Source organism: Thamnophis sirtalis, unplaced genomic scaffold (assembly GCF_051295495.1).
Source record: "Thamnophis sirtalis isolate CommonGarterSnake01/CBP01778 unplaced genomic scaffold, rThaSir2_p1.2 scaffold_4, whole genome shotgun sequence".
Taxonomy (NCBI): Eukaryota; Metazoa; Chordata; class Lepidosauria; order Squamata; family Natricidae; genus Thamnophis; species Thamnophis sirtalis.
In genome coordinates, this window is record NW_028261384.1 from 6,184,139 (window position 1) to 6,198,519 (window position 14,381).

Consider the following 14,381-nt stretch of genomic DNA (forward strand, 5'->3'; position numbering starts at 1 on the left):
GCCGCGGCACAGTGGTTGAAAAACACTGCTTTACAGTATGGGATGATGAAAGAAATTACATAAGTGAATGTCCAGGAGAGGAGAGTTTCTTATGAGTGGAGTGTATAAAATATACTCTGAATGCTATTTTGCTCTCCTTGTACTCAATCCACTTGGAAGAGACTTGGAGGCCACCTTTGCAAACACGTTAAAACCTTTTTGAATTGTGAACCAGATTTGTCTCTGTCGAGAGGATTTAATAATTGGGTTTTTATCTCACAACATGATAACACTGTTTTTGCTGGTTACCCCCAGGATTCTGCAAAAGATTATATGTGGGGCAAAGAAGCTTGTAAAGAACCTTGCACAGGATAGGTCTGAAATTCCCATCTAGATACTCAGCAATGGCTGTGTCCGGTTTCTGAAATATGCCCTAATTGATTCATGAATCTCGAGGCAAGTTTCAAAAGAAAACTACCATATTTTCTGGCGTATAAAGTGACAACATGAAGGAATTATGGATTTAATAGTTTATTAACATAAACATACATAATCAAAATCCTCAACTATATACAATATACTTAAAGTATATATACATATATATACATATACAGTATAATTATATACAGAAGTTTACCCATAAATATTGAAAAATAGGCTTTAACTTCAACAAGTACTCTTCCATAAATAACATGTTATGCATTGTGAGTAAAATAATATGGAAGACTGTAATTTTAAAATGAGGTGACAAACAGTGGTTTAATACTTAAACTACTTCTAGCTCCTGAGAGGTTTGTGTACCACTGTATGTTAGCAAACAAGATACTTAGTGGTACTCAGGAGTAGTTACAGAAGTTTGATCTTGCAAATGATTTGAACTGCCCGGTGGTGGCAAACCTTTTCGGCACTGGGCCGAAACCAGAATGTATGCACATGCCACAGCAACAGAAACTCGAAGACCAGCTGGTCTTTGGGTTTCCACTGCACTGGTGTTCGGGCGTGCTCGAAAACCAGTTGGCTGGGACACATGCATGTCCCGGAAACCAAAATAACAGCTGGCAATGGTAAGCGTGCCCACAGAGAGAACTCTGAGTGCCATCACTGGCACGCGTGCTATAGATTCGCCATCACAGCTTTACACCTTGGGGGTTAAAATGGTATAATTAATATGTGTAGTAATCAAACTGGAACATGATTCTTCTTCTGGCAAATGTTGCAAATGAATCTTGCAACACAGATTTATTATTACAAAGAATAATAGAGAAGAGTTTACTCTTTTTCCCAATTGACAAATTCATTAAATATCTCTTTAGGTTGTTATAGAAATGGGAAGTATGTATGAATTCCCCATGCAGCTCGGAGAACCTCCAAATCCCACTCCTGGCTGGCCTCACCCTACCCCAGGAGTCCCCATGGTGCCTGTTTTGGATGCAGGTAAGTGCAGAGCACACATGGAGGCTCAAGGAGGGAGAAAATAGGCCTCCAGAGCCTGGGAAGGCCATTTTCGCCTTCCCAGAGACTCAAGAAAAGCCTCCAGAGCCTGGGGGAGGGCAAAAACGCCTGCCCCAGCTGTGGTGCTGGAGACAACTAGACCACGACCACCATGGCCATGCCAACCCAGCAACCAGGCAGAGAACTTGCTAAAAATTTTGAAGCCCACCCCTGGAGAGAGGTGTGCCAGTTTATATGTTCTACAAATGCTTATACTCTGTGTAATATTTGTTGTCTAATCAGGGCAGAATCATGTTCTGGACATCTACTGTACATCAGTGGTGGGTTGCTACAGGTTTGGCCTAACGGTAGTGGCGGCTTGGGCTACTGGAATCAGCAGCGACCCAGGCTTGCTACGCCCCTGAACTGGTTCTTTGGGCAGCGTCATAGGCGCCGCCATCATGCTTTTCAGTTCTGTACATGTACAGAACAATTTTAATTGCACTGTGCGCACAGCATGCACATGAGGGAACCAGCAGTAGTGCCTGCCAGAACCCACCCCTGCTATACATGATCTATGGTTGCTACCCTACTGTCCCAATAATACTGAGACCCATTCGTGTGTGTGTGTGTGTGTGTGTGTGTGTGTGTAGTTAATCACTAGAAATCCAGTTATTTTATGAAAAGAATTTTGTTACAAGTAACGGTCTGGTTCAATTATGCAACATAATATAAAATATTAATAATAAATGAAAACTGTCTGAAAAATTCCACACTATCTGTATACTTTATCTCCAGTAAACTATAGAATGACCTGAATATTCTATATACTAAAAAGCCAGATTTTTTTGCTAGGAACATCAACGTTATCTAACAATTTACTGTGCTTTGGTAAGATGTCAGTTCAAGATAGCCAATTAAATATTAGTTATAATAGATTTTAAAAATAAGCTTATTGAGATGAAAAAATATAATTTTACGAATATGTCTCTGTAGACAGGCAAACATTTTGAACTGAGGTTATTGATTAAACAATATAGTGACTTCTTACCCTTATTTGGATCTCTAACTTATAAAATGGTTTCTTAAAAGTCAAAATAGTGCTTTTGAATCCATAGTTATTTGGTATAAAAATAATAATTGTTTTTTCCCCTTGCTTTTAATGGCTAGCTTAGAAACCTGCTGTAAACTAATTTACTTCTCACATTAGGCACATTCAAGTAAATAATAAAGAACCCAAGTAACAATATCCAAAGCCAAACATGGCTTGATAAAATTTTATAGAGTGAGCTGTCCATTCCCTGGAATGGAATTTTTAAAAAGTCACTTCACTCAGCCAAATACTCGGCTGAGTTGATATTAGTATCTACTCTTGTGCAGAATAGTTTCTTTTGCTTTTCTTTCTTTAAAATCCATCTGTTCTACTGTTAAAAGTACTAGCATCAAAGGAAGCAGAGCTGCAAACATAGGCAGAAGGTTTTTTTCTCCAAGAAGATGGCAGAATGAAGACTAATGAATAAATCAGGTTAATTGTTGATCCAATCCATAATGATTAAGGTCATACTTCCAATCATCACCACTATGCCACTTAGCAGGAACAGGAGAGCCTAAATAAATAATATACAAAATACTGAATTTATTTTGTCAGAAACAAGGGCATGAAAGAAAAAGTCTTTTATATAAAAAAGTCAAAAAAAATTTTGGCCAGTTTTCAAAACCATCATTCAAAGCCAAGATGAACACATTCTGCCTTTATTTTTTGTGGAAGGCTAAGAAAATTCAGGCCAATATGCTAGACTTTTAAATATGGATATGTTATGCCACTTAATTTCCAAAATGATTTTCAGTGACTTACAGGGATGCAAAAAAAGTAAAATAAAATAAATAAAAATGAACATTTAAAGAAAAAAAGAGGGGGTGAGTTAATGAAATGGCATCAGTACAGTTAATGCAGACATTCATGCCAATTAAGAAAGCTTTATAATCAAACATTGAGAATGAAGCTAATCTATGAATATCAAAAAACATTCCCTTTTATTCGGTAATTATAAGTACCTACCCCGATTTTTTGCACGGATTGCATGGATTCTTTTTTCACAAGTTTAATGTAGAAAGCTGATGGAAGTATAAAGATTAGCATGGCAGCAGCAGAGGCACCTGAATAAACCATAAAGTTTAATTAGACTGCTTATTTTTTATTACATTATATAAACATTTTTAAAACTATAGATATTTCAGACAAGTAACAAACAATCCTTACCAATGAATCCAAATATGTCTCGAATTGTAGGAACAAAAATGACAAGAATGTTGGTGCATACCAAAATAATTCCTGTGATAATACAATGACGCACCCAACTAAATTCTTTGCCTGTACACAGTAATTGTGTGATGGAACTGCGGATCTGTAAAATACACATTAATTAAATTACTTAATGTTAATAAAGACCATTAAAATTTATGCCCTCCCAAAAGTTTTGATTTATACTTTTAAAACATAGAATTTATATTGCCTTCCAACAATATTGATTATACAAAGATGAAAAAAGGAAAACAAACTGAACACAGACATGACAGCGGATTTAAAAAAAGGAAAATGATAATTGGAACTAAATGCAAGCATCAAATAGTTGCTTTCCAAAATTCAACATAAATTAACATATTCTCATTAAGTAAAGTTTACTCACTGGAAAAACCACAACTGGAACAGTAAGAATGACTGCCATCAAGACTGCTAAGCGCACAACCAAAAGGAGAGTATCAGTCCCAAGCACTTTTGAATAAGTGTGGAGCAATTCGGCTTCCACATTTCCTGGAAAGAGATATTTGTTAACTTTTAATATTCACATAATATAATAAACAAGATTCTTGTGCATGTTTTTAAAAGTTTACAATTGATTTGCAAGCGGAATTGTGTGACTGTACAGCTTTGTAATATAGAAATTTATTTAAATAGTGTTCTGAATTGGCTGAATTCCAGAAACTTGTATTTCAATCTAAGATTCCCATTAATGTCATTATGGTATTTCTATTGTTATTGCACATCACATTGTGTATTGCAAAAGCTGCAAAGCTTGCAAAGCTAAAAGCAGTGATACACTGTTGAATAAACAAAGTGCCATTAAATTATAGAGCTGTTGCCCGAATGAAAGTTACTGACAGTCTATAATATGAGTCAGACTTCAGAACTCTTCCTCCTTATAACAGCTTTGATTAGAATGGAATGCCACGTGGAACCAGGAATAGAGTCCCCATCTTGCCCTTCGCAGGTAATGGACTCTTTGTTTTCCTTCCACAGAAGTCAATCAGTCACAACGTGAGTGTGATTCAGTATAACTTTAACAAAAAATTCACAAATTGGTCTTAACCTCCCTGGCAACCATTTAAATCTGTGTGTGGCCATAATATGGTCTCAAAATGACTGACAGGTTTGCTATTAATAATTGAAGAGCCTTTTTCATGAAATCTCTACAGGAAATACATGTATTATTCTAGTAGGACTTGCTTCTTCTTAGTAACTAGCTGATAACCAGGTGTGGTCCAGGTATTTATTTATAGGGGGGGAAATGTTCGGATCAAATGTAATTTCTAATGTTGGATTTTCCCCCTTTCCAGAGGGAGCTCCCTTGTGGAGTATTGTGACGCCATTACCATGGCAACTGCACTGCACTGTACAGTAGAAGCCATTTTAAGGCAAAACAGGCTGTGTCTTAACAGATCACCTCCCCCCACCCCCAAGGGGTATTAGGTCTTACTAAAAAATATTTGTGGAACTTATTTTTCTGCAGAAGGAAGTAAATTGCCTTCTTAATAAGAACATATAAATGCTACAATGGAGCACATGTTTACATAAAGATAAAACAGCATGATCTTGCTTTACTCTATAGTTGATCTCTTCACACTGCAAAGATATATAAAAAATTAACATGCAAAACTTAAAGTAGAAGAGTTGCTTTTTTACCATAAAATGTCAAGTATCCAAAGAGAGCAGCCAAAAGATACATGAGGAACATGGCAAAAAATGAAACATTGGATACTTTCATCATTCTTCTGCGGCTTCGGCTATTAAAGAAAAACAAATAAATTTCAATGAATATTTATGAAATGCATCATTCCATATGTATATGCAATTCTTTGAAAACACAAAGAATACACATGGCATACCATTTCAGTTCTTCATAAATAGGGAGAATAGCAGGATGACAGACAAAAGAAAATGTCAGGATTGGTACAGCATAGACGGTCTGGAAAACATAAAAATAAACGTATGACTATTTCTATATTAACTTAAAAGACACACATAGTTTCTTCAAAAACTAGAGCTATAATTCTAAACAGCATGTTTTACATTTTTTTTTCATTCATATTGCTCCTTATTTTATGTACAGTTCAAACTATTATCTATAATTGCCCTTTCTATTTATCAACTTTTCCATGTGAAAAAGATTAGGTGGAAGAGAAGTAAATAGCCTGAAGGCAATTGGAACTTTTAATCCTACTCAAATAGACTAAATACTAGAAAAGTATTTGTTAGTACACAATTGTTAATCACATCCACTTTTATTTAAGTCACCAAGCAGGTTAACAACTCTCTTCATTTGTTAAAAAAATATAATTGTAGAGATGGCACTGCATTTTATGCACAGCATGGGACTATTTAGCATTGAAATAGAATTTTAAAGGTTTCACTAAATGAGCATGAGAGCAGGGAAGGAAAACTCCAGCTGTATGAGATGATATCTGGTTATACCACACTGGTATAAGTATGGTATCATCATTAGTTTATGCTTGAAATATTCTGTTTGGTCAAACAACTGGGTAAAGATGAAATTGTCCCCTCACCCATACTTATATTCAAGTTAATTCAAGGACAATAAGCAAGATACTGATCTTAGTATTGCTATAATAGCTTTTATAGAGTGAACAGGAAATTTCATGACTAGTTAGACTTTGAAGAAGTCACAATTATATTTACTTAGTTTAATTATTACCTTTGAGTTGAAGATAAAATATTTTGGTACACAGGAATCATAAGTTGCATTAATATTTGTTTCATTTGCAAGCAACAATTGCTCCATGGTAATGTTCGCGGTTGCATTAATTAGATCAAGTTCTGCTCCACAAGGAATTTGAAATTTCTTGCAAATGACCTAACATAGGATGACCACAGTTAATTTCACATGACAAAATCAGTTGTCATTCTAATTATAATTACAAGACATGACTACAAGTTTCTGTGATAGCATTTGAATTAAGATTCTAAACACTTAAAAATATAAATAAATAAACAATGACACCTACCACAATAAGGAAGAAGACCATGCACAATAAGGAAAATCCACTGGTGTAGCCTAGATAACCTACAATGGTAAAGGAATGTTTTAATTTAAAGCATGCAGTACATATGAAAAACAATACGTTCAGCATTTTGAACTGTTACACCATCCTGTTCAGTAGACATTAGTAGGAATTGTTATCAGAAATATTTTAATATCCACTTACAAATCACCCAGTACACTTTTAATCAAGTAATCAGTATTTCCTTTCCAATGCATGATCAGTTCAAATTATTCCAAATGATAAATAGTCTAATTTAGCAAGTTAACTATTGGCATATATCTACTAAGAATATACTGTAGCCCATTTAAATTCAGACAATATATTCCAAGTTAAGCCATCAAAATCTGTCACTACCTCCATTTCTTTCCCCATCTATTAGCCAGGAATTAAGAGGGCCAGATGCCATGATCTTAGTTTTTCTTAATGTTGACTTTCAAGCCAACTTTTGCACTCTCCTCCTTCGCCACATCAAGAGACTCTTTAGTTCCTCTTCACTTTCTGCCATTAGAGCGGTGCTATCGGCATATCTGAGGTTGTTGATATTTCTCCTGGCAATCTTAATTCCAATTTTTGATTTATCTAGCCTTGCCTTTCCCAAGATGTGCTCTACATATACGTTAAATAGGCAGGGGGACAATATACAGCCTTGCCCAGACTCTTCACCTGATTTTGAACCAATCAATGGCTCCATGTCCAGTTCTCACTGTTGCTTCTTGACCCACATATAAAGTTTCTCAAGAGTAAGTAAGCAAGTTAACCATTGTTTTTCTTGTTTATTCCACATTAATACCAACAATAAAAACCACTTACCTAAAGTTTTTAACAATGACAAAGGAAGAATGAGCACCAAGGATACCAATATAACCAAATAATCGCCATTAGTATACCAATACCATTCTCTAGAAGGAAAAGGAGAATGTACATGGTGAAATCCTTGCAAGGTAATCTGGTTTAACAATTTAAAAATCATCTAAAGCTAGTTGCCTCTGGCCAACCTGAGCTGGTGCCAGACCTGCAGTCATATTCCTTTCTGGATCGTTGGCCTGCCACACACGCTCTCATTTTACTATGCTGTTTCATTGGGGGGGGGGGGGAATAGTAAGGAGTGGAATGTGTTGTCAAAATAAAAAATTCCTTTCTAGAAGCCCAAGGCCATCTTTTGTTCTCTACACCTCTGAGCCTGGCCGGAACTGGGTGGGTGGAACTGCCAGCGTGGCAGACTGGACTTGTGGGTGTGGGGCTGCAAGATCATGAACTTTCAACTGGATGGGGACCCCCCCCCCCGCCCCCCCCTGGGAAGCTTTCAGATTCGAGTTTCCCACAGATGTACCAAACATGTCTCTCTTAATGAATTGGAACTTTGAGGAAAACTCTTGCCTTGGACTCTGATTTAATTTCGGATGATATTTGGAATGCTGACACACTGTTTTTGAAAACGTATTGCTTAGCACTCGAATAAGAAGCTTCTAAGGAACTCAAGGGCTCTAACCTAGACAAGGAAGTCACAAAGACTTGTCAGAAGGAAATGATTAATTAACTCCTTCCTTCTTGCTGCCAATAAAACCATAGGGACATAACAGAACACTGGGAGCTGAACTTCAAGTGAAGATTTTTATATTTTGAGGATTGTTTTCGATTATAATGCAGGAAGCGCAATGATTCCATTGTGGAGTCTCTTCTACACATAGTTTTCCATATCTGATTATTTTTATTTATTTATTTATTTGTACCCCACCCTTTACTAGTTTTAGAAATAATTCAAGGAGACAAAACACATTCAACACACCTTCCACTTCTTATTTTCTCAACAACAACAACCCTGTGAGATGGCTTGGGCTGACAAAGAATGACTTGGCCCAGAGTTACTCAGCTGGCTTTCATGGGCCAAGGCAGGACTTGAACTCATGGTTTCCTGCTTTCTAGCCTTAACCACTAGACTTTCAAACAGACCCTCTCCAGAGTCAGGAAAGCATAACTGGAATTTACTACTTTAGTTACCTTTGTTTAAGAACATAACCTGTTTCAACAGAAGTCCTCAAATATCAACGTCCCTTTACGTGTTCCCATGAAAATAATTTCTACCAAGCAGTTCTAGGACTTACCCTGAATGCTCTTCAATGTTCAGAAATGTTTTGATGACCAATGGTAACTCATATTTCACGATGTAGAGATAGCTTGACATAGCTGCAAGTGAATAATATTGTAGGTAATTACAATGGTAAGATTTTAAAAATTACAAAGTACAGTTTCTAATGACGTGATTGAATATTGTTAATGAAAACACGTTTTCTGAAAAAAAAATAGTTTTTGGAATAAGACGAATGTTTCTAGGGTGTCTGTCCGAGAAGGATCTTACCTCCAATGTTCTGCATTGTAATTGATACAGATGCTGCAATTTTTCCAGGCATGCCAAATGCTTTCATTCCCAATTGTTCATATATTAAAGATCCTGTAGGAACAGAGATTTGGAATAATGAAATTTAGAAAGAGAAAAAAGGGGTTGAATCTTATGATTGACAAATAGTTAACGGTCGTTACCTCCTTCGTTAGAAGTCTTCAAAAGAAGATGAACAGAATATAGAGAAAATATTGACACGAAGACTAAGAGAATTCTAAAAAGCAAATACAAATACAAATGTAATGTTTTGTTTTGAAATTGAATATATAAATAAAAAGTATCAAGATCATATAAATTTATATACATATTTCTGTCCAGTGAATTAAATTAGAATTATCTGAACACCCTTAAATTCTTTATTGACTATAATGGCTTTGAAAAATGAATAAATTTAACAGGGTCACATCATTCCCAAAGTAAACAATGAAACAACATAAATTTAAATGCAGTGAATATATTAGGAATATTTGCTGTGCTCAGGGGACAAAGAACAGTCTAAGAAGGATTAAAAAAGAGCCCAAATGCCACTTTTAAAAACTTAAATCCAGCACAAATCATTTCTAGATTAGGGGGGATCTCATGGTAATTCCTGCTCAGGTACATTCTGCTAGATTACTGCAATCCACTATATATCAGGCTGCTCCTGAAGACTATCTGGAAACTTCATTAGATGCCAAATGTAATGGTGCAAGCAGTTAAGTTTGTTTCTGGTAGAACAAATGTCACACCTCCACTTTGTGAGGTGCATTGCTTACCAGTGTGTTTCTGGGTCCAAAGCAAGGTGTTGGTGTGTTGACCTTTGTTATGTTCCCATCTACCATGCAAAAAGGGCATGTTATAGGTTCAGTTGCCCATGGAGCTACATTTTGCAAGCCCCTTGGCAGTGAGTCTTTTCTGCCTTGGGGCTTTTGCTGTGAAATCTTCTCCCTTGATACAAGGTTGGCCTCATCACTGTTGGGCTTCTGGAGGTCCCTTAAGACCAGTTTATGCCTGCAGGCCTGGGGATTCTAGGAGAGTAAGGTAGCTCGGCTACTTCTAACAGTTTTTTGTCTATTCTTAATTTTAGCTTAGTTTTAAGCTTTAAAGTATTTATTTAAATGGTGTTTTTTTTTGGCTCTGTTGTATGCTGCGCAGAGCACTTGTTTTGTGCGTGGGAATCTATATAAATTGGTTAGAAAACATCTGTCAAGATTTAAGCCACATCAGATTCAGGCGAGTTATTTTATAAGCTGATCAACATTGCCTACTAAGTTGTTTCAATAGTCTGAAATGTTTATTTATTCCAAGAAGAAATAAAATGGTATTTACTTTTTTAAAATTTTAGTCCTTGCTTTACAATATATTTTAGGTAAATTAATTTCCAATAGAAAAGATAAACAATTTAAGAGAAAAAAAAACACCATAATGTTAGGTTCCATTTTTATATCTGTCTGCAAGCCTCACTGGACTCATTCTTCTAACATACTTAACGCTGACTGACAAACTCTGTGTGCGTGTTTGTATATGTGTATTTCCTCTGACTTAAATGTGCTTTTTGTCAAAGAGAATCCCACTAGCATACATTATGCTGACTACTTTGTAACCACTGCAAAACTTTTTTGGAGCATGAATGGCACAATAAAATACAATTATTTATTATGTTATTTCCATATTTCTTTGGTTTCTATTAATAATGAACATATACATTCCACTATATATGCAGTCCTTTAACTTCTCAGACTTAAAACAGCCTTCTAACAGAAATACATCTCTATGCATCTCCTTGCTTTTCACACCAATGGCTAAATTCTACTCAGGATCTGTTGCTCTCTGTGATATAACAGACAGATGCCCTTTTCTTATTTAAAGCAGGATCAATAGCAAACTCTACAGCATATGATGTTTTTAAATGAGAAATTATCAAGGAAAAAATTGATGAATGTTTTATGATGCTATAGGCAAAATGTAGGGTGGCAAATAGTATCCAAATTTAGTTTGTTTCTCATTTTTATAAATAACTCAAGGTGATGAACATACCTAATTCTCCTCCCTCCTATTATTTTCCCATAATAACAGTCCTATGAGGTGGGTTGTACTGAGAGAATGATTGGCCCAAAGTCACCAGCCAGTTAAGTTGTGGATCATTATAATCCAGAAATTAAAATGGATAAATTGAAGTATTTCTCCCACTATTTGAGAAAACTATAAGTGATATTTATATTAATGTAAACATTTTTGAGGAAAGACACAGCATTCAAACAAAACAAAAGGCAACTTAACAAATTATAACTAAAACATTAAAAGAGAGTGCAATTTCATTTCTATAAATTCAAAAATTTCAAAATCGGTTTAACTTCCATTGCCCACAAAAAAGAAAGATGTATAAGCTATTCAAACCTAAATGTTTAAAATCTTACCAGCTGCAATAGGAAAAATGTAAACACGAGCTGTATTCTTCAACTGAAATTACTGGGTCATAGACTTGCCACTTAAAACAATTTACTGTGAGTTCAAGTTTTATTTCTAGATAAATGTTCACTAGTTCTTGCCTCTAGCAATCTCAATGGGGATTTAAATGGCTTGTGCTCAGATATTTTAGTAGAATTACGTTTTGGATTTGAAGCAAACGCCTACAAATATTTTCCTAAAACAATTGCATATTGCGATTTTATTGCATTCGAATACTTACATAAAGAGGGCAATTCCTGTGTTTGCCATAGCATAAGAAAGTCCAAGGATGCCACTGCCCACAATAGCGTTGCTCAGGTTAAATACCGATATTCCAAAGGAGGTTGTACCTGGATTCTGCTGTAAATAATAAGAATGGTGAAAAAGTTCACAGTTTGCTCTTAACTTGTAAGAGGTTTTATAATACAATTGATTTACTTTATAAAAACACTTGGCACGTGCTTACATATTCAGTTTCATATTTCTTCTTCCCTTGGTTGGGTTCAAGTAAAAAGCTTTGGTTTTCTGGATCCATGTCCCCATAGTGGCTGCTGTGAAAGGAAGGGGGAAAGAGGAAGTTTAAATACTACTGTAAAATTCCACTCTCGTTTTTTAACTTGTTGTTATAAGCGTGTCCACAAGGTGCAACGTTTTCTTCTTTTTTTCCTGGCTTGTGATATATGGTCATTTTGAAATATTTTTTTCCTTTAGTGGGGGGGAGATTCCAAAAAAATCAGTCTACCTACCTAGCTACCTACCTAGCTACCTACCTACCAATCACCTATTCTAATTCCCCCCTGTTTCAGGACAGGGGTATTTGAAGAGGATGCTGTACTTATGGCTCAGAGTAAAGGCAGAGGAATCTCCCTGACCTCTTCATCGCGGCTGATTTGGCGGGGTAGTTATAGGTGAAGTTGTTGCTGCTGGCGCTGCTGCTGCAATCCTCCTCTCGGGTGCTGTTCAGCTTGGCTGTTTCAGCTTTGGTCATACTGGGATCTTCTTAAGGAAAGCGGGTCAATCAGGCCAAAAAAATTATTTGGGTTGGGAGGGGTCGCCTGGGATCCTCGCGATCTTTTGTCCTTGGCCGCGGGTCCTGCCTTGTCTGCGAAGGTAAGGGGAAAACGTCAATACTGCAGTAATCTTCCGAAGTTGGTCACGTGAGATGCCGCTTCGGAAAGCCGCCGCTGCTTGCTCACTGCAGCCTGATTCAGCCGGGCGGAGTGGAAAACTACCAGCAGAGAAAGAAGGGCGGGATAAGCGAAGAGGGGCGAGGAGGGGAAGGAAAAGTACTGGGAGGGAGAACAAAGCTATCTCCAGCTAGAACACTGGGAGGACACATTATCTGAAAATATGGGGTGGCTGGGGAGAACAAAAGATCGACGGCGGCCAGCCCAGAGTGACAGGGCGAAAGAAAGCTCCTCTGCCCAGCCAATTAAATAAGCAAAGAGCCTTCGCCACCTCTTCCCCATTTCCATCCATCCAGAGACTGGGAAACATTCGCCGCAGGTAGATTTAAGATAAGGGGATCTTTATCAATACACGCCCGCGCGCGAAGCGCGACATGGTTGCGTAACCAAGATTGGAAAGCGAATGAACTTTACACATCCGTTCTCCTTTTTTTTACCCGGAACTTCGCATGATGCAATCTAAGTAACCGATTGTCACAGTCTCCCTTTCTAACGTTAAACTGATTGCCACCCGAAGCGGGATCGGGCGGCATATAAATGTTATTAAACTTTTATTAGTTTCTAACTATTTCTCCTCCTCAGGAATTCTTCCTTCCTGGGAATTCTACTTCAGAAAATGTAGGCAGCAATGCAAATCAATGGCAAGACTGTATCAAACAGCGACGTCTTTTAATGGGGAGGGTTTGAAAAAGCAGAGGGGGGGGGGGGGAGATCCTTGATGCCCTGCTGTGAAACAGTAAGGCTGGTGGATTCTCCCCCCATCCACCCCACCCCAAATGCTCCTTCCCTATTCCGCTCACACCTTAAATTAAGTCCCCACACATTCTTACATTTTAAAAAAATCACTAACATTTACATTTAAATTCTTACATTTATATCACTAGCAAGCCACTCAGACAGCTGTTGATATCTTCTTCGAGCCTCTCCCCCCCCCCACCCCCGCCTCCCCCAAACCCAAAATTAAATATTTTACCTCGATTTACAAAGCTTAAAACTTGCAAACTTCCAGAGCTTCTGGAATTTCTTTCTTCAGTCGATTTCTCTCTTTTATATCGAAGCAAAAAACTGACAGTCCGAAGGACCGGTACAGGAAACAATTAAACTAAACAATTAAATATAATAAAAACCAGAATTGTGATATTTCAAGTCTACAGAAAACAATAAGTTAAGGTTATTTCTGGTGAAAACTGAAAAGGCCCCCCCTGCACAGGAGAGAAGCGCTGGGGTGAACGAGAGAGAGGAAAAGATGCTTTCGGAACAGCACGCTCGGTTCTAAGTGACGGGGGGCTGATACCTCTGCTTTTGGGCAGAAGCCTGTGGTGACGTCAAGAGCCGAGGTAGAAAGGGGAGGGGAGGATTCAGAGGCAGCGTGCAAAGACTTTACTGTGTGTATCAACATTGGGCTGCGTGGCTCCACCCCTCCCCAAACACCCTTCCGGTCCTTGTCCAATAGGAGAAGATCTCTCAAGCTGACTGTGCTGCCCCAGCAATCTGTAGCTAGTGTAGGAATTAAGAACCTCCTTTAAGGAGCTATCTCATGGGAAATGTAGGCAGAGGCTGCCTTGTGGGAAATGTAGTTCCATGACATGTGGTCACATCTCTTGTTTCTGATTGGCCAC

At 37.4% G+C, this 14,381-nt stretch overlaps 1 protein-coding gene across 4 annotated transcripts; it reads right to left on the reverse strand.

The window, feature by feature from the left end:
- Positions 1-500: 500 nt before the first annotated feature.
- On the reverse strand, positions 501-14,042 carry LOC106541411 (sodium-coupled neutral amino acid symporter 2). Of its 4 annotated transcripts, none has more exons than XM_087712410.1 (16): positions 13,736-14,042; positions 12,448-12,677; positions 12,042-12,126; positions 11,817-11,932; positions 9,289-9,362; positions 9,107-9,199; positions 8,853-8,934; positions 7,561-7,649; positions 6,712-6,770; positions 6,402-6,560; positions 5,575-5,654; positions 5,372-5,472; positions 4,098-4,222; positions 3,671-3,815; positions 3,470-3,567; positions 501-3,017 (listed from the first exon to the last, which is right to left on the reverse strand). In XM_087712410.1, the coding sequence occupies exons 2-16, from the start codon at positions 12,561-12,563 to the stop codon at positions 2,937-2,939; spliced, it is 1,503 nt and encodes a 500-aa protein (XP_087568536.1). In that variant the 5' UTR covers positions 12,564-12,677; positions 13,736-14,042; the 3' UTR covers positions 501-2,936. The 4 variants fall into 4 exon arrangements, with proteins under 4 accessions (XP_087568536.1, XP_087568535.1, XP_087568538.1 ...); XM_087712409.1 differs by having other exon boundaries at positions 11,817-11,935; XM_087712412.1 differs by lacking the exon at positions 12,448-12,677.
- Positions 14,043-14,381: the final 339 nt, after the last annotated feature.